Below are 20,725 nucleotides of genomic sequence, written 5' to 3'. Positions count from 1 at the left end.
ACAATAATATGAATAATGATTTTCGTACTTAAAAGACACGGATAAAAGAAGACGAGGGAAAATTCGACTGGGTTGATGACTTATAAACCATTGCAGCAACGCCCCCCCCCCCCAAATCTCAGTTGATGCTTCCTCATCAGCGAGTGTATGTCAAGGTCATAGGCCCGGTTCTGAACCGCATTCTCTTCTTTTATAAAGACCATGAAAGAGTTTGCAAAAGTACGCACATTTATGGGATATTTGCCTTCTGTGTATGGATGAATAAATAATGGTATCTATATGATGTGTGTAAGTTTATCATAGGCCAGGGTAGCGACTGTAGGAGACCCGGTAGGAATCGGATGCCAGCCAGGCAAAGTTTATCATCAATAGCTTAAATAATTTTTCTTTACAGTGTCAATGGACATTGCTTTATTTCATGATTCTGCAAAGACATTGGATAAAACGCTTGTATCAATGGATCATTTTGTGCATAAATGAATGGATGAATGAATGAATGAAGAATGATTTCTATGTATATAAACATAATGAAAGTAAAAAAGGAAAGATGCTACCTTATCCTTCGAAGCGGCATTTATGGTGTGTATTAATAACTGAAATTTAAGTCACAATAGCGGGAATATGTTATTGCATTTAGGCCTATTTCACCAGGTGATTTAAGTAAGCAAAAATATATAGGACGATACCGAAGGTGTGGTTTAAACATTTTCAATCGTTTGTAGATCTTACGTAATGAGATGTTTACTAAAGCTTCCCATTAAATATTTGATCAGAAATAGCTACTCCTTGCACTAAATGTTTAAAACAATATTTCAGACCCCGTAATACCGTAACTGTTCCCTCCCAGTGCTGTCTTGCACCACCCCTGCATCTCATCCCATAGAAATGATAATAAAATAATAAATTTATTGCAAATTCATGCCCGGGGGCTAATTGCAAGAATACAAGGAAATGAGATAGTCAAATGATAAGTACACAGTAATGAAATAAACACAGAGTAAAATGAAAGTCGTCAACCAGCGCTACTTCTAATCTAAACAATTGTTATTGGGTTTGATTTCTTTTTTGTGTGCAGTGGAATATGACATTCCCGACGTTTTGGGAGATATATGTATTGGCTGGTGTTAACAGAATATATAAGATCCCCTGATCTTCCAGGTCACTGGTTAGCGTTTTTTTCAAGCACACACTGTCTTTGGATCACGTTCGATATCGCCGGTCTGTATACATGTAAATCCTGGTTGTTTCAGGAGCATGAATGACCTTTTATAATCTTCCGACTTCCGATAAGAAGAAGACAAAGAAAAGCAAACGTCAAATAAAAAAAGTACCCGTGAGCACCGAGCACACCTGTGAAGATGAAGCCCGGAGGCTGATGAGAATTGTCTGGTATCAGACGGGTACTCATGTTTTTTTGACGTGGCTGGAAATTGAATTCTCCGTTTGCGGTGTTGTGTATGTCAAAGGTGATGCTCTTTCCTAAGGCGGTGATAAAGTGAATTATGGAAGACAGAGACTTCGGAGAGAAAGAGTTTGACACGCCCGAAATGACGATGATGATAATGATAATCATGATGAACATGAATTAAGGGGACGACATTTTGGTACGGAAAAAAGTTTAAAACGTATTTCACGCAATGTATCTGTCAGACAGTTGCAAAATATGTCCCTAACATTTCCCCACAAACCCTTCCAGAGCCTTCCTGATCCTATATTCATTGATTTATTGTTGTTTTTGAAATCTATCCAAAGTTCTTGCCATTTTCTCTTTTCTCTATATAAATAAGTCAAAATTCTAGATTCTACATTAACACTTAAATTGATCTGTGATTTTGCATCTTCACACAAAATGTCACACGAAATATGTTCCCTCACTCTGATATATACAATGGTCAATACCCCATATGTTTATTCAACATTTGCTGTCATACACGCATCATTTCCTTACCTCACCGACGTAGAGGTACCAGTCGTCTTCATAGAGGCAGTACCGTAAGTTCATGTCTTTTTTCTCATTCACCTTATACTATGACTGCATTTTAGCGAGTTTTCACAAGTTGTTAAAAATCAAGACGTATCAGCTTACGATGGAGCAAGATGTGTAACAGCGTTGTGACTGTCGAAAATGTTTTTGAACATTTCTTTTTAAATCTTTAAAAACGAGGACGACTAAATAGATACTTAAAAGTTACTGAATGGAAATATTGCTTTGTGTAGATTTACTTACAAGAGAAATATACTTCAATCTCGACTTTAACAGTCGGTGTTGTTTCTTGGTACAACACAGATAAAGATTGTCTGGTGTCCAACAGTAGGTTTCTTGATTTGCATAGAAATTGGATGATCTCGTCTGCCTGTGGATTGGAAACGTTTTGTTTGTGGTGCTGGGATATCGATGTATGGTGGGGAAGGAAAGAAAACAATCACACCGAACGTATGCGTACGCGTTTTATGGTGTCGATCTTATAATTCATTACCTTTTGCCAAAAAGGTTAGATTTTCGGTAGCGTTTGTACGGATGTGGATGAACAGCATAACTCGAGAAGGCCTGGGTGGATTGTATTGATATTTGATACATGTATGTGGGTAGGTCTTGTTCATACCTGGAGATGATTAGATTTTTGGTCCCCTAACGGCTTGTTATGGTACTGCAGCGGAACTGTTTTGATATCTCGAGTTCTAGACATGCCAGATTTTTGAGTGGTAAATAGCTCTTGGGCCAAAGAGTAAGTGGTTTAGGTTTGGGCCCCCTTGCGGCTTTTTGGAACTGCAGGAGCAGGTATTACTTCAGACTTAATGAGACACCACTATAATTCCATACTGGTAAATGACGGCAATTGCATACTTGTGGCATTTTGAAGTTATGTGAATGTGAATATGAATTATGCTGATGAGGACCTCATTTGCATAAGTAATAGAATCCTAGAATATCCCTCTCTTTTAAGGTCATACTTTGGACAACATCCATCTTTCATCTGGGTGGAGAAGATGATCAACTGATATGATTTATAATCAATGAGAAACACTCATAATACGTCAGTAATAAAGGTTAAATCATTTGGCGGAGGTATGAGGTTGCGGAACTGTAGTTAAATGTCTATTTCTATAGCATGTGTTACTGATTACAGTAGACCAATCTGTACGTGCACGAATGTTTATTCTTTTTTACATACAGTACACTCCTAAATGAGTTGGAACCTCAAGCTCAAGACATTTTGACCAATAAGTTTCTGTCCTTATTAATATATGTCAAGTCACTTCTAGTTCCTGAATTCTAAACAATTTCTCCATTCTCTAACAAACAGAAAACAAGTATCTTTTACATCTGACCATGACTATACGTTACATTGTCCTTTCACAAAAAAATACTATTGCTGAGTCAGCAACTACAATGTGCCCAACTTATTGTGCTGAAGCATTCGTTCTCCACGGAACTATAACGTCAAATAGAACTTCAGTTGCTAAAACGAAACAAAGAAATAGGAGACTTGTCACTGCCGCGCGAAACGTATTACCCTAGAAACAAGGAAGGCAGTTACACAAAATTTGCTAGCCTGTCTCTGAATTACGTGCATAATTCATCGGGCTACAGCTATTTGCGAAAACGATAGTTAGAAAATACATATGAAGAAAATGCACAACATATGGTTAGCAGTATTTTTTTAACGTTTTGTGTCTTTTGTTGTGTTCTATATCATATTTGTCGTCCCACAAGCTGCCTGGCCGGGCCCCGGATTGGTAAACGGGACCGTAGCATCAGACGGCTTCCCTCCTAATTGCGGGAAATCAAAATATGCTGCCTACACCTTACTGAAAAGAGCATGCAGATATACAGAACCTCCCATGAACAGATTCCTTTTCATGATCGCTTCAAAATCTTACTTAGAGATTCGAGAATATCAAGTCGGTGTGTTTTGCTTCACCTCCCCTGATGAATACACAGATGAACGAGCACACTGCTTCATTCCGTACGCATTGGAACCCTCTCCACTGTGACCGGTATGTTCACATTGATAAGCGTCGAAAACATGACGTGACTTTAAAGAAGGTTCAATCGCGTTGGGTACAGTTCCTTGCACGAAGGACTGGTCCATGTATGATTCATTGTCTGATTTCGGCGACTTGTTATCAGCTCTATCGTTATCGGAACCTTCCCCATTGGGGCTGGAATGATCAAACGCTTGTGCATCTGAATGAGGTACAGTACTGGCACCTTCTTCTTTGTTAGGACTGGTCTTAACTGCCGTTTCAACTTCTCCAATATGATATTGAGGTACTTCAAAAATGTCAGGCGACGCTGCATACGATTCAATCGTGTCATCAGGTATAGTTTCGTATAAGCAGGAAACTGAGTCTGTTTCCGGACCATTTCTGCAACCTTCCTGATCATCAGCCTGAGTGTTGTCACTGATTGTAACGTTGTTTACAAGTTTGCCAGCCGCCATGTTGTTTACGTGACCAAGTGAGACAGCTGTAGTATCAGGTTGTTTCCTACCCAATGCACAAAACACAACTAACGCCACACAACAGAGGACAACTACGGGCCCTCCAACTACTGATCCAGTCACCACCCATATCCATGCTGATGCCTGTTGCAGTTTTGATTCCTCATCACTCCAACTACTGGTTGTTGGCCACAAGGCCGAAGTGATAACGTCAGAGGGATAAAGGTCATGACGTTCTTTGGGGCAGGAACTGTTAGGATCACATGACTCATATGTGTAGATTGAATAATTTTCGCCTGTCGGATCCCAGAATTTATAACATCCTGAGATATACTCATCTAACCTGTGGAGCTCTACGTTCTCTACTATGGGTGGTGTTTCACAGCGATACAAAGACTGGTCTTTGTACATGGAGATTGCAATGTCATTCTGCCTTAAGAATCTGTCGCAAATCGGCGATCGTTTTTTCCGGCACTTTTCGACATTTATCGCAGAAGTAATTACCCAAATTAAGTTGCAGTCACAGTGGAAAGGGTTACCCGCTATGACAGCTTCAAATGGTCTATGGAGTCCATTTGGCACATACGCGTTCCATCCAAGATCGCACTCGGACAATTTCTTTAGCTTATTGTAGGAAACATCCACTCTTTTTAAGTTAGGTAAGAAATACTTCACACGATACAGATAGACACAAAAGAGCTGATTATGTGACAAATCCAAATGAACTAGACTTGGCATATTCTTCAGGCAGTACCAAGGAAAGTAAGTGATGCTATTGTGGTTTAAAATCATGTTGTTTAAATAGGGCAGGGCCAGGCAAGGAAACGTGGTCAGGGCGTTGTTGGGAAGCTGAAGCTCAAAGAGAGTTGAGGGCAGATCTCTTGGAACACTCGTTAAGCCTTTGTCATCACAATGAATACGGGGTAAAGGAGACGATTGTGGCAAAGGTAAATTTTTGTTAAACCCATTTTGAACGTTACATCCTAGAGACATCATTTGTGAAAGTACTGATGCTTCAGAAGTGTGCGATACGTCTAGAAGGGAAAGAATCAGAACCTGAACAACAATCATGATGGACGACATGCAGTCTGTTGCTTCAGGGACGAAACGTAAAAGTATATTTTTTGAGAAATATAGCAATGGTTTACTTACTATTGACACACATAGGTTTGTATTGTTGTATCTACTAAAACTTCTGTGCACTGTAACTTCAATCTCATGTAATATTGAGTACACAATCAATGGTGTTTTTGTTCAGTCATTTAGAAGTACCAGCTAGACAGGCTGACCATTGACAGGAACGGCACATGCCTGGCAACGTCTTGGGCCTGTGATGACGGTTCTTAAAATCCCCTTGCCACACCCTTGTTGTGGAGACTTCTTAAGATCCCCTTGCCACACCCTTGATATGTAGACCGAACGCTTCTCCAGTGGGTACTTTTTCTGTCTGATCTGCTGGAAATGGAACAACACGATTTAGGTTGCAGAATTCGAACTACAACAGGAATGTTTTGTTCTTTTTGAGACGGAGGGAAAAGTAATGCATTATTCACAAACCTGACTCTTTGCACTTGGAATGGGCATGATGAAAAAAGAGGCAACGAAGCCAATAAGAAGACATAGTACTGAACATTTGAAATTTTTATGCAGAATAGTGTATCATTCGAATTGGTCTCTGACACCGTTTTGACTGCTTTACCAGGCCGGTTTCGTTACATGGACAATACTGTGTCTTTGTCTCTGTCAGATATGAATAAGTCAAAAGTTCACGTCCTGATGTTCTGTGAGATAATGCACTGTTTTGCAGACTTGAGTTGTGCTGTTCTTTTGCAGAACTTTACCTAACGCAGACAACTTTGGAATTTGGTCCAAGTAATAGACATGTATACAGTACTCGAAGAAATCAATTTCAGTGTTTTGTAAAAAAAGATATTAAATCCCCCATTATGCTCCCTCGAACTTTTATTTTATTCTAACTTGAGATTACTATTTTTGTAATCAAAGTTCTCTAGTTTCTTAAAGGAAATCTCACTACGTTAAGTTGGAGCTGAGACGCTGCCTGTCGTAACACCTGCCGAGAAAAGGTGATGATTCGTCTGATGACGCCATAAGAGTTGGTCACATGATCCTCTTTGTCAGCTGAACATCATTTCTTTAAATGTAATTCTGTTCTTTTCAGTGTGTGAGTGATCGCAGTAAACCAGTCCACCCGTGTAGGAATGTTCACTCCAACTGGAAATATATCAATTTTTGTTGTATACTTTTTTCGCATGATTTCATCATATTTCGTCGCCATTTTGTATTCATTTTTATGTATTTTGTGCTTGAATATGTTTTTTGTATATATGTTTAGTGGTGGCACTTATAGAGGTTTGTAAGCTTAAGTTTGTCATCACTATGTCTGTAGTGTGTGGGTGGATACAGTAGACCAATCGGCACGTGCTCTAATATTCACTCTGCTTGGCAAAATGTGAGTTACCTTGGCCTTGCTGATCGTGCGTGCACGTGCACGTGGGTGCGATTTCTGTATACCAAACTGAACGTCTACGTATGTTTGATATGTGTATGATATGTAATATTACTGTATGATAATAATCTTACTAAACGGAATAAGATGCCATGCAATGTAAACACCTTTAGTAACGTTTACTAGTTTATTCCCACAAAATGAATAAACACATTTGGGCAAAGCCTGCTGTACATATGTCGACGGTTACCAAGTACGTGCCAGAAATCCCTATTACCATGTGGGCAACTACAATATTCTCAACTTGAGGTGTGGAATTACTTAAGTTTTGTTTCGAAAACCAGTCCCCAACAGTACATGCCACAAATACAGCAGATGCCAGACGTAAAACAGAGCTCAGTTTCACATAATTATGTGGCACTCAGGCTCCACAAGTTTGATCAAACATGACCAACGTATATAGCCAATGTACGTGCCTGTGAAGATAGACTATTACGTCGAAACGTAGTCAGATAGACCTGTAGACCAATACGATCATAGATATGTTGTTTCAAAAACCGGACGCCAAATGTCAAACAGTGCTAGGTGTTACATATGCAGTGCCCAGGCTTCATAGTGTACCAACTAAGGTACAGAATTACGTCGAAAAGCAGTAAGATCAGTACAACCATAGATACAGATTCACACTGATACTTCACAAATCATACTAAGCTTCGAATTTGGTACCATATACTCGAATAACTGGAACCCAATCTGGAGAGGTTTTACAGCAATATTGCCAACAGACAGCTGATATTTGCGGAACCAAGTCATATAAATATTTCTATCACAACTTTACACAATTATGGTGCTTTCTACATCTCGATCTAAAAAATGCACTACAATGTACAAAAAGACTTTATCGGGCTCTCATATTGTATAAATCATCATGGCATGAATCAATGGAGGCAAATATCATAATGAACCTAAGATGAATCCAATCACTAACACATAGACTTTATGCAACAATCTTGAACTCGTGATGATGAAAGTCTGATAAATATGAACAAGCAGTTTTCTGTTTAATAGTAGAGTTTTGATAAATGCCTTTGAATTGATTTTATAGTGTTTTTTTATTTATTTTTAGACACAAAATGTATATTTTCGCGGCCAGTTCCCTGATATCACAACAAATTAACCCAATATTTGTTACAGGGATGCCTTGGACATTTGACCACAGGAATTCATCAACACTTTTGGAAGACATACCCCAAAATGCTTAATTTTGCGACTTTTTTAAACACGTACATTTTTGGCTCTTGTGCCCTGGTATTGCAACCGAATGACCTGCAATTCGGTGTAGGCTCGCTTCATGCATAGTAACCATACAGTCTCAACATCGCTTCTCTGTCTTCTTCTATCGCATTATCAGATTGGTGAAAACCCCAACAATCGGTGTCGCATTGAGGCCCAACAAACGACTCCGTTAAAGAAGTATGGCACGAGCAAGTGTGGGTAAGTCAACTGGGAAGGTTCTCTTCAGGCAAACTGAAGAAGGCGTCAATCTCCACATCCCTGGTAAATATGAGGGAAATGAGCACGATGACGATGAACGTACTAAAAGCTATGCTGAATCTGAGAACAGAGACCGAAAGTATGTGGCAAAAATCCGGGAACCGAATCCGATGTACGGACAAAATGTAGCAGACGCCAATCCGACGTGCCTAGCAAATAACTCCAATCCAATGTACGGGCAAAATGTAGTGAACCCCACAACGTCCCACCATCCGACGTGCCCAGCAGAACTCGTTGTGGACCCTAATCCGATGTACAAGCAAAACTCTGGGAACCCCCAATACGCCACAGTCACCAGCGCCGCGGGAGAGCCAAACGCCTGCCCTGAAGCCGCCTTTGGACTAGCTGATGATGACAATCACTGCAACCATCTATGTGCTGATGGCGATCCCTCCATCCAGCCATCTGCTGATGACGATCCCTCCATCCAGCCATCTGCTGATGACGATCCCTCCATCCAGCCATCTGCTGATGACGATGCCTCCATCCAACCATATGCTGAATACGATCCTTCAATCCAGCTATCTGCTGATGACGATCCTTGCATGCAGCCTTATGCTGATGGCGATTCCTTCATCCAACCATATGCTGATTACGATCCTTCAATCCAGGCATATGCTGATGGTGATTCCTCAAGCCAGCCATATGCTGATGGCGATTACTGCATCCAGCCATATGCTGTTTCATATCAGGAAGATGATGACGACACTGGCCGGCCCCTATCAACAACACATGGTACTGCAGCTGGTAACAGCTCTGATGATGTGGATATCCAACCATATGCTGTCAGGTACCAGAGAGATGATGATGATGATGGCAGTGATGATGACGATGACGACATACCGGGAACACGTGATTCAGCTTACATCAGACAAAAAACAGGTATCCCTTTAGATGATGTAAACATTACATTATAACTGCAGTTTCTATAAAAAAATATTTTCAAAAGATGGCTGGACCAATGAAGCATAACAAACCCATCATGTTTAACGTATAAGATTATGTAAAACTGAATTTTCAATTCAACTAGATTCCTTTCCAATGTGTTAATTCACAGATCGATACCATTTAGATGAAATTGACATACATCTATGTTTTATATTTTATGGACTTATTTCAATGTTTATGGATGATTCTATGACCACTTAGATAATTCTGTCAGATGAGTTGAAAATGATTTAGTTTGGCGTGCAAATTAAAGAAACCAACAACAGATCAATTTCCTTAATGAAAAACTTGTTTTGTATATGATATTCGTCGTTTCCGCGAAGTTTGTTTTCTGAAGCTGAACCATATGTGTGTGTATCCTAGGTAAGATGTTCAAGACGGGCATATATATATATATATATATATATATGTTTATGAAAATGATATTGAACTGAACATTTTCAGAATGCAGGTGGTATCGCATGGGCGTTACTGTCATGACAGTTGGAGTCATCGTGTCACTGATCGGCGGCGGGATCTTCGCCATGACATCCTTCATCAACAGCATGGGGATTCCTCATACAGTAAGTCTTATTCTGTTGCTAGCTGTCTGATGATTTTCAACTTGAGAAAGAGCCAGCGTTAAAGATAGTAGTTAATCTTTTTGACGTTTTATATGGAGGCTGTTTTGTTTGATACACTGTTAAATCAACCAATTGATGACCAGGGACATTTTACTATCTACAGCCGACACCAGCTGTGGACACTAAGGAGATAGCTATCTCCTTAATAACTGGTCTCCCTGGAAGCTCCAATTATGCTGAGACGACAACGGCAGGTCTCATGCTTACGTCCAGTGTAATTGTAAGTATCGATTTTTTTTAAACGGGGGTATTGTTATCGGTCTGTGTGGTTGTTTGTCCAAAGTCTCTGGAACTACAGGGGCACCGTTGTTAACATTTTACCAAGAGGATAATCAACAAAAGACTGATTTTTAATATTTTTGATATGCAGGTAGCTACGACAGAAATAATGGCATGATTAATTAGGACATTCTACAATTCGATTTTTATAATCAATACTAAAACAACAAAATTCCTTAGTGTTAAATCAATTTGCACAGTCATAGAATGACCGATATGTTCTAATACTTGTCCCATTAAACTTACAGAAGGAGTCATCTGATGAGTCTTATAGGGAGTCAACACCCACGGCCGCACTGCCGACAAACCCTAAGAGCACTCAAGGTAAGTGTACAACGTGAAATCTAAGCAAAATTATGAAGGGAAATACAACATAGGAAAAGTCTTTCACCGAATCTTCGAATAAACCTTTGGTCTTCTCCATGATAACTGACATTAAAAAGGACCATAAAATGGACTTACAGATGCAATTCATTACAATGCATGGTTTACCCATGAAAAATAATGAAGATATGCCATGAAAAACAATCACTTCAAAATACATCAGCCTGTCTTTACCCCCACTGCAAAGATCGATTTTTCAGGTTTATTTAGGTAAAAAAGAAGGCAGGAAGTCAACTCCGGCATTTTTAAGAGCTACAGTCAGAAGATTGAAATGACACCAATATTTCACCCTTTGTCCTAATGGGTCAGTCCAGTCAATGAGAAAGCATTCAGGGGTCTAGCAAAATTCTAATTTAGGTCAGGATCTAAATTCTTTTGCACACCAAACAATAGCAGAAAACTAGACTTCTCTGAACAGAATGTGCCCAGAAAAAAATCTATGAAAATAAGTCACAAATCGATGCACCGTCCACTCTCCTGCGCAATTCAAATAGTGGTCCCTCCCCATGATTGCAAAGGACACGTGACCAAACAGGTCATCGTGTATTCCCGTCAGGTCGAGTCCATTCTCTTGTGTAGAAAATATCTTCCGCCGTCCTCAAGATAACTGACTCAATAGCTATAGACACGTAACATTAAATGGCCAAATGTTGTAGAGCATTTGTATTTCACCTAGACGTTGTAGTTCATGTCATTCGTCTTTAATAGCTTCATACGTGTTTCACATTGGTTGTGTATACTGGGTTGCACCTTAGTATCCACGTTAACCTGAAAAAAAAAAAAACAGGTCACCGTTCAAATCACTGGTGAAATGAAAACACTGAAACTTCATGTCACTTTCGCCACGCATCCGTTAGGTTACCTATCCATAGCACTGTGCTGAAAAGTTCATTGTGGCTAACTTACAAGATTTCTATTCGAATCCCGAACCTCATGACATGAGTGTCATGAAGGTCAAGGTTGTGTGACTGGTCTATTTTTGACAGTTAATGTTCTTGATGTAATGCAAAGGTATTGATCTACGATTTTATCACTTATTGCAGAACATCATGACATAAAGTTGGAGAAGATCACCTTTGGTGGATTTGGATCAGATCCTGGGAAATTTAGAATGAACTACGGAGTGGCAGTGTCTGCTGACAATGAGATATTTGTAGCCGACTCAATGAACAATCGAATCCAAGTCTTCAGCATGGATGGTTCCTTTCTTCGCCTCTTCCCAACGGTAGTACCGGGTGAAGATAGGAAGATTTACCCCAACAGTATTTCTATTGACGTGGAGCCTGGCTATCTTTGGGCTGTGGGGAGTCTAGTTTTCAGTCCCGCTGATGGATATGTCGTACAGTACAGTACAGACGGTCTACCCTTACAGAAGTTCGACGTAAGCTTCACGACTCGACATCCCTATCCCAGCATTGCGATAGACGTACGCAACAACAAACTTATCATGGGAGAGGGAGGTACAATAAAGATGTTTCAACCAAAGGGCTCTCTCTATCGGAGTTTTGAAGTGTTAAACAAAGAAATAGTCAATGAGGTAATATGCGGGGTCACATCGGACAGCGAGGGAAATGTCCTCCTTACGGACTGGTACAGGAGCGTTATGATGTACAATCACTCCGGAGACAAAATATTCGAATTTGGAACCCGTGGAAGCCGTGAGGGCCAACTGAGTTCCCCCACAGGTATCTGTGTGGACACCTTGGGTCGCATCATCGTGGCAAACTGTGGCAACAATCGGGTAGACATGTTCACAAGCCGTGGGGAGTTTGTCCGTACTGTCGCGAACATTAGAAATCCGCGGGCTGTCGCTATAGGACCGGGGGGACAGTTGGTTGTGACCGCGACTGGCAAATATGACTTTACTGTAACTGTATTTCCACGCCACATGGTGTTTCCGTAATGCTTTAAGATTTAAGGAGTGCTAATTATTATTCTGGAATACGCATTACGATATACATCATTAAGAACTGTAGAAGAGTCATACCTGTTAGTCTACATGAAATATGTCAAAAGTAATCAAAACGTACATGTACACTACAATTAATTACGTGGAATAGTTCGCTTGTTATACTGCCGGCACAACTGTGTGGTCCAAGGGCTACAGAAACGGAGATGGACACCATCCCCGACACCTTAAGATGTAGGAAGGACTTTACACCGGGATGACTCCCGGTCTTATCGATAAGCGTGGTGGGACTCTAACGTGCTATTGTAATAACTCCTGAAAGTATACCTCCAAACTCGTGCTACTGAAAACAGCGTTAAGGCTGGCTACCCTAAGCGTTGTAACCTTTTTATCAGTAGCTGATGAGACGTTCTTGTGTAGAGATGATAAAGGTGTGTAGGCATCTTCTACCAGTTCTCAAACCCCAGCCGTCGTCTCCAGACGTGGCTTATATTTAACGACCCTGTTTGATCAGCGTTTAACTTCTGAACATCATGTAACAATGACTTTTGGTAGTAACTCGAGAAGCCTCTCGAGAAGTGATTTGGCAGTCAGTCGATGGCTGTTCTGGTAGTAACTACAAATGTGTTTCGGTGGTAACTTGAGGAGTATTTCGGTAGTAACTTGAGAGGTGTTTTGGTAGTAATATGAGAATGGTTTAGTAGTAACTCGAGAAGTGTTATAGTAGTAACTCGAGAATTAAGTGTTATATAGTAGTAACTTGAGAAGTATTTGGACGAGAAGTCAAGAAGTGCTATGGTATTACGTCGAGAAGTGTTATAGTAGTAACTTGAGTTGCATTTGGACGTAACGTCAGAAGTATTTCGGTGTTCACTCAAGAAATATTTTGTTGTTAACCTGACTATTGTTTGGTAGTAATGTTAGAATTGTTTGGTAGTAACCTTTGAAACATTTTAGTAGTAACTCGAAACGTGTTTTGGTGGTAACTTGAGACGTGTTTTGGTAGTAACTGGAAAAGTGTTTTTCGCCTTCAATGTACAATGTTAGATTCAAATAAATCAATATGCCTATTCAATATGGACATGATATATACAGTCACGTATACCAAGTCTTATTTTTGCACCTGAGATTTATTTTGCAGTAGGCAAAGAGACACTGGATGTAAGCCACTACCAAAGAAGACTTTCTGTAAGTATAAAATAACTGAACTGAACTTCTACTTCCAAATCGTTTTATTTTACATCTCAACTTACATCACAAGGCTGGATGACAACTAGTCTCAAATACAGCTTGATTTTTTCCAGTGCTTTTTTCTTCCCTTTAACCACAATTGCGTCCACGTGCCTTAGACTGGCTACTTAAATCTAGTGTGGACCACAAAGATAATTTACAACCCTGTAATGTATTCTTATCACAATTTCAACAAGATATTTTACAAAAATGTTTCATCAAACAACTGAACACAATCCAGAAAGAAATAGTAGAATATCATTTTGTAATGAATTAATGATCTGAATCACAAAAGCAACCAGTTACAACGGGTAGCTACCCACAGGTAGTCAGGCTCCACGTCAATAGCAACACTGACAATCTCTTTTTTCATCCGGCACTACAGTTGGGAAGAGGCGGACTTGGATCCGTTTGTTGAACAAATCAGTGACAAATATCTCATTGTCAGCCGACACGGCCACTCCATAGTTCTTTTAATTTCCCAGGCTCTTTTCCCCTCCCACTGAAGGACAATTAATTTCTATGTAAATGAAGCCTCCCACGAGAGAGCCATTTGGTTGAAACATCATTATTTTGTCTCCCACGATAACTTTGTTGTTGCGCACGTCTATCGCAATGCTGGGATAGGGATCACTCATGAAGCGTAAGTTTGATTTCTGTATAGGCATACCTTCCTTACTAGATCCTTGTACGCTGTGCAAAACATAACCTTCTCGGCGAATGTAATAAATGGTATGTAGGTACGATTTTGCGCGGTGTAGCCGAAAAAGGCGTGTATATCAACCATACAATCCACTTCTTGTGTCAAAGTTCAATAGCAGGACAAAGTGCAGTTGCTGCTTGCTGTGTGCAGTCGACAACAGCACCCCTGTGTTCGTCGCTAAGTGCTCTTTGATATTTCAAAAGCCTTTTGGGACTTTTTTGTAGCATGGAAGGTGCCAAGGCCAGGCAGCGGCGCCAGGGGGGCAAAGTCTCGGAGAAACACGGCCGTCATCAGAACGGTCTGCTGGGCCGGACGGAAGTTTTCTCGAAAGGGGCTGGTAACGGCGCTGTCCCCTGTGAGGTGAGGGGCTTGTTTGAACAATGCGTGCATGCGTGTGTGCCGTACGTGTAACATAGCACGTGTAATAATACAACCTTGGTGAGCTTTGATCCCTGGCCTTTGTTAACACCTGACTTCGGCTGGGGACGTAAAGGGCGATGAACACTAGATTCAAATCATCCGTGTTGTTGCTCAGTATTTCCTAATACATGTATTGCCATTGAATGCAGCATTGCATTTCGCCGCAAAGTGTCAACCGTTTAGAATGTCTACGGAGACGAACTTACATCACCTGTGCATTAGTGGCACTTCGGTACCTACTACTCATCGGAGCCCGTGCAAGTGAATACATTCAAATCATACAAAAACGAAAAGTAATCAAACATTAATACAGAATTATTCAAAAACTCGACTACTTCGTACTTTTTTTACGTTTTTGAGTCGACTCGGCTCAGGACTGTGCTAGGAGAACCTTGGGCCACTAAAATAGCGTTTTCTAGTAGGAAAACTCCGACGACTCCGAAACCTTGTGTGTACATCGGATCATAATTGAAAACACCTCTTGGCTAAGGAACTTATATATCTCAGTAATCGGATGAAGGAGAACGGGACTAATACAAAATACGTGCAGAAGATACCGCTTATTTGCAACACCCGTTTGCGAGCGCAATGTTCCCGATTATCTGGCTCAAGCTTACCTGTGCTTTGCTCCTCCACGTTCCCATTTCAGAGCTGTGTGGTAGCCTGGTACCAGCGGCAGGACGTGTTGGTGTGGGCGGGCGGGATGGTCTTCATCACCGCGCTCATGGGCACCATCTATACGCTGGGGAACTACAGGTGATAATTTCAAAATAATAATGTTTTTTATTGGTCAGAAATTACCCGTGCAATGGCAGCCTTTCTAGTGCTGGGTTTACAACCACATGATGCACATATGCGCAACAGACACATATTTGCTCCACACTAGTATTCAAGTGTAAAACTGTCGCAATAGTCTGGGCGGCTGCCATTCGGCGCCACCACCTGCAGATGACCTCAATACGACTTTCCCCAACCGAAGTCAGGTACCCATTCACACCTGGGTAGAGTGAGGAAAGTCGTGTAAAGCGCCTTTCTCAAGCCGAAGGGCACAAGATCGTTGACATGATGACAGGATTCGAACCCGGGATCACTTGGTTCTGAGTCAAACGCCGTTACGCCACACTGTACCCACGGTGCAACAATCTGGCGGAGCAGAAATTTAGCACCACGACTGAACAAGGTTCTATTCCTCTTCACAGGGGTTGGAACGCACAGAATGGATTCTTCTATGACGAAGCCAACACCACCCGAGAAAGGTTTCTCCCAGAACCGTTTGTACAGGAGCCGGGAGTCAAGGGGAGATACTGGATACGCGGGATGGAACCTGGTGCGTACGCTAGCTTACGGGCCCGTTCACAATTGTGTGCATGGCCCGCCAATCACACTTGTGCGTATACACAAGTCCGCATGAGTTGCGTATTAACATGTTTTTGGTTCAGGTTAAGTTTGCAGCCGAAGAAGAATTTGTCTGGTTTGATAATCAGGCTGCACAACGGTGGATGAAAGTAGAAAACAACTTCTTCTCCGCAAACCCTACTAAACCAATAGAAATGTTACTGCGCAACTCATACGCACTTGACCATACGCACAAGTGTGAGGGGGGCTTATATTCAAGCCCGTATGAGTTCCGTATTGACATTTCTTTGGTTCCGGTAATTACAAAGTTTGTAGTAAAGAAGTTGTTTTTAACTTTGATCTACCGTTGTGCAGCCTAGTTATCGAACCGAAAAAACCCCAATTGTATTTGACAATATATTTTCTGCCATCAATATCAATTCACACAAACTTCTGTGTTGTCTTTTCTATAGTAATTTCAAAGACGTGAACAAAGTGCACTATGGTCTTCTTTTTTGCATACGACTGTTTTCCTTCGTTCGCCTTTCTAGTTCTCTGAACTAAAAAATACTCAAAAGTACATACTGCCAGAGTTCAAAACCGAACTGTATACTTCAAAGCACCCCATATCATATGCATGTTAACTTGCATGGATCCGCCAGGGTACATAATTCCACCACCCTGAAAAGATACGTCCAAACAGATCTCCAACCCAACGTCCCCCGGTATAATGGACTCCTGTGCTGCACTAAAGGTTTCTAAAACCTATTGTTTTTCAAAGTGCCGGATTTATGCAACCCGGCGGATTGGGATGCGGAATGCGGATGTTAATGGGGGTTATATCTTAGTGTTCTTTCTATAGAAATACGCTGGTACTTTTGGAAGCTCCGTCCAGAATTGGTGACACCATGGACGCGTCTGTTTGTGTGGGCCTGTTACACCGTCCATCAGCTGCTGGCCTGGTGGCTCCTGTACCTGGCACAGGTGAACAAACAGGTAACACTTACAGGTGAGATAACCCTACACCGTCCATCAGCTGCTGGCCTGGTGGCTCCTGTACCTGGCACAGGTGAACAAACAGGTGAGCTAACACTTACAGGTGAGATAACCCTACACCGTCCATCAGCTGCTGGCCTGGTGGCTCTTGTACCTGGCACAGGTGAACAAACAGGTGAGTTAACACTTACAGGTGAGATAACCCTACACCATCCATCAGCTGCTGGCCTGGTGGCTCCTGTACCTGGCACAGGTGAACAAACAGGTGAGCTAACACTTACAGGTGAGATAACCCTACACCGTACATCAGCTGCTGGCTTGGTGGCTCTTGTACCTGGCACAGGTGAACAAGCAGGTGAGGTAATGATGGCTGGGTTTACACACTTGTTTCGAGTTGACTTGGGCCCGGTTTAGACACGCGTTTTTTTGTTGACTTGGAGTGGACTCAGGACTATGAAAAGAGAACCCTAGGCCACTCAAGTTTGTTTCATTCAGATCTCCATTAGTGTTACAACAAGCGTTTTCTAGTAGGAAAACTCCACTTGAGCAACCCAAAGCTCCTCACACACAGCCCCAAGCCGACTCCGAAAACTTTGGTGTGTAAATCGGGCCTTAGAGTCGACTAAGCGCCTCAAAGTCGACTCGAGTGAGTCAGCTACTTTAAGTCGACTTCAAAAACGCATGTGTAGACACAGCCAATAACCCCAAAATGTAGGCAAACATTTTACCTCAATAGTTAGTAGAGACACCACTTATTTACTTATTGGTTCATACATACAGATTGTAACAGTTACATACAAGTAAACAAATACATGATACTAAATGTGTCAATTTTTACTACAGTCACAGAAGGGAAAGAAGTACTCTACAAGGCTGAGTAAGTACAACTGGGCAGCTGTGGCCGTGCACACCTTCTTCCACCTGCTGCACCTGGCGCAGACTCACCTGACGTACGACGCAACGGCACAGGTGAGTGACAAGTGCACGTGTAACAAATGACTTGTACCCATCTTTCGTGATTGTCCCATCAGGAGTAGCATAACATAACCAACGCTGTTGATTAAGGAAAGGTTGAAGAAAGTTGGAGAAAGTGTTTTAAAGTCGTGGAAAGCATTTCCTAGTTGTGAAAGATACGTAAAATTCTGAAGTCAAGTTTGTATTAGAGAAAGAAGAAGCCAGGTTACAAAAGCTGTGTTTGTCTTTTTCACCTACTGTAGAAACGTTAATTGAATTCATTGTTAACTTTGCTTCTGTCAAGTAAATTCTCCAGTTTTCGTGTCAATCTCTTGAATAAGGCATATACAGTAGATTGGGAACTTTTCGCGGTGGTTTTATTTTTGCGGTGACCTATCCACTGCGAATTCATGGCACCATGAGTACGTCCGCCTTATTTGACTTCTGTACTACGGAATTGTTTCAACCGCAAATAAAAAACACCGACAAACCCTCCTTTTTCCTCCTACGAAATGAAACCACCGCAAAAGTAAATGAATTCAGTACCCACAGTACAAAATATCATAGTACCTTACAGAACAAAACAAATGTTTTCATAAAAAGATAATTTTGCAAACTTTTTTTCTTCATCCTGTCAGGACGTCTCTATATTCAGCTCACAGGGTTCCGTTATTGTAGCCCTGCTGTTGATGATGGTCATAGAGTTCCAGGACAGAGGAGTGATCTTCGGCTGGCCCTCCATCGGCAGTGCAGGTACAGGCGTACCAAATTCTGTATCTGTATAGCTGGGTAACAACATTCTCTTTTGCCGGGTTTGCGGAAAAAGCTGGGCTGTCTACCTGGCCTGGCTAGCTGGCCTGTCTACCTGGCCTGTCTACCACGTCAGGCTAGCAACCCAGAAACTCAGAAACTCAGAAACCCCCATTCATATCCCCACAAATTGTGAGGCCCCAGTGCAGTCGCGCCCCCTAGCGGAACGTTTCCAAAGCACACCCGTTACGCTGGGCGCGTCACAGCACACGCCGATCGTCATTCGAAACCGCGATTTGCGTCCCCTCTTCTTGATTCCTACGAAGTTTACATGAATTGCTTCATCGTCTGAAAACGAACAGGTTGTTCCCATCTCATGATTCTATCGCCCTTTGTTTATGTTATCCAAAGGAACTCACGAAAACTGCATAATTTTAGCGAAGTCACAGACGTCGCTGATCGCCATCTTACTTCACGTGACCATGTTCTTCAAGCTTGCTTCACTGGAGGGCGCTGTTTCAGAGTAGAGTAGAGTTGCCTCTGAATACATCGTTGTTGACAGGTTGTATCAATATCTAACTTGGAGCCACCATTTTAGATACCCTGGGAGACACCCTTCCCTAACCGGTGTCTCCCAGTTTACAGGGGCATCCCGGAATTGAGTATCAAACCCAACTTGTGTGAATCTCAATGCGTAAGTTGTGGGACAGGGTGAAGTTCCGAACACAACGATACTAACAGTTTAGATAAACAAAGGAACCATGTGTCTTACGGTCGGGCCGGCTGTAGGCGGGACGCGGACCGGAATATGTAACGTTCATACCACGTGGCTGTCGGCGGACGTTGACAGACTAAAAATTAATACATTTCCGGTTCATGTTTACCGTCTTCTTTGAAACAAGGCTATCTAAACAAACTATCTTAACACAAATACCCAAATAGGTACAGTGGGGCTTTCGGGTTATGCATCAATGCCCCGCGTGTTTTTGCGTGTCTCCCCGCGTGTTTTTGCGTGTCTCCCCGCGTGTTTTTGCGTGTCTCCCCGCGTGTTTTTGCGTGTCTCCCCGCGGGTTTTTGCGTGTATCCCTTCGGGTTTTTGCGTGCATCCCTGCGGGGTAAATATAGTGTCACGGAACCCGCAAGGCGGAAAACGTTGTGTGAGACCTTCAGGCCAACGGCGCTTCTGAACTCGGCGGACGATCTGTTCTGCGCCGATGGAATCCCTCGCGGCCATTTGTGTACATCGGTCAAATTTGCGACAATTTTTTGGGCCGGTGGACACTTCATTACGGAGATTTTGGTTCCGGTTAATGTGGTTGATAATGAGCTTGCGTGTCCGTACCGTAATAACTGATTAGAGCGTCCATTTTGCAACAGTAACGTCGGATACAGCAAGGACATTTTATAAATATCCTTGGATACAGTGATTGATCGGAAGAAGCCCGGAGTTTTCTTCTGTGTTTTTTTTTCAAGCGGCGCGCATGAGGTTGTTGACCCCAATAAATTTGGCATGAGTGCGGCGGGACGATAGTGTTTAAGTTTGCGGTTCTAAAAAAGAAAGACAAATAAGAGATTGGCAATAATCAGGTTTTGAGTCATACATGTTGAAGACTAATTGATTTTTCTTCAGCGTAGATTTCGTTGCCGACCTCGGAAACTTCTATCACTGCGTTTCGGGCTCCGGTCCCCGATCAGAGGCTGTGTGGGACTTTCATTGCTCTGACGACG

General features: G+C 41.9%; 1 protein-coding gene across 1 annotated transcript in view; it reads left to right on the top strand.

Annotated features, from left to right (window-relative positions):
* Positions 1 to 14,767: 14,767 nt before the first annotated feature.
* Positions 14,768 to 20,725, top strand: part of LOC136445751 (uncharacterized) — a 15,991-nt gene continuing 10,033 nt past the window's right edge. Inside the window, exons 1-6 of the mRNA XM_066443887.1 lie at positions 14,768 to 14,902; positions 15,612 to 15,718; positions 16,162 to 16,289; positions 17,160 to 17,293; positions 18,137 to 18,262; positions 18,886 to 19,000. Of these exons, the coding sequence (XP_066299984.1) occupies positions 14,768 to 14,902; positions 15,612 to 15,718; positions 16,162 to 16,289; positions 17,160 to 17,293; positions 18,137 to 18,262; positions 18,886 to 19,000 (745 nt within the window). The remainder of the gene's footprint in view (positions 14,903 to 15,611; positions 15,719 to 16,161; positions 16,290 to 17,159; positions 17,294 to 18,136; positions 18,263 to 18,885; positions 19,001 to 20,725) is intronic.

Source organism: Branchiostoma lanceolatum, chromosome 12 (genome assembly GCF_035083965.1).
Source record: "Branchiostoma lanceolatum isolate klBraLanc5 chromosome 12, klBraLanc5.hap2, whole genome shotgun sequence".
Lineage (NCBI taxonomy): Eukaryota > Metazoa > Chordata > Leptocardii > Amphioxiformes > Branchiostomatidae > Branchiostoma > Branchiostoma lanceolatum.
The sequence above is the reverse complement of the archived record's forward strand: the minus strand, read 5'-3'. Positions and strand labels throughout refer to the sequence as shown.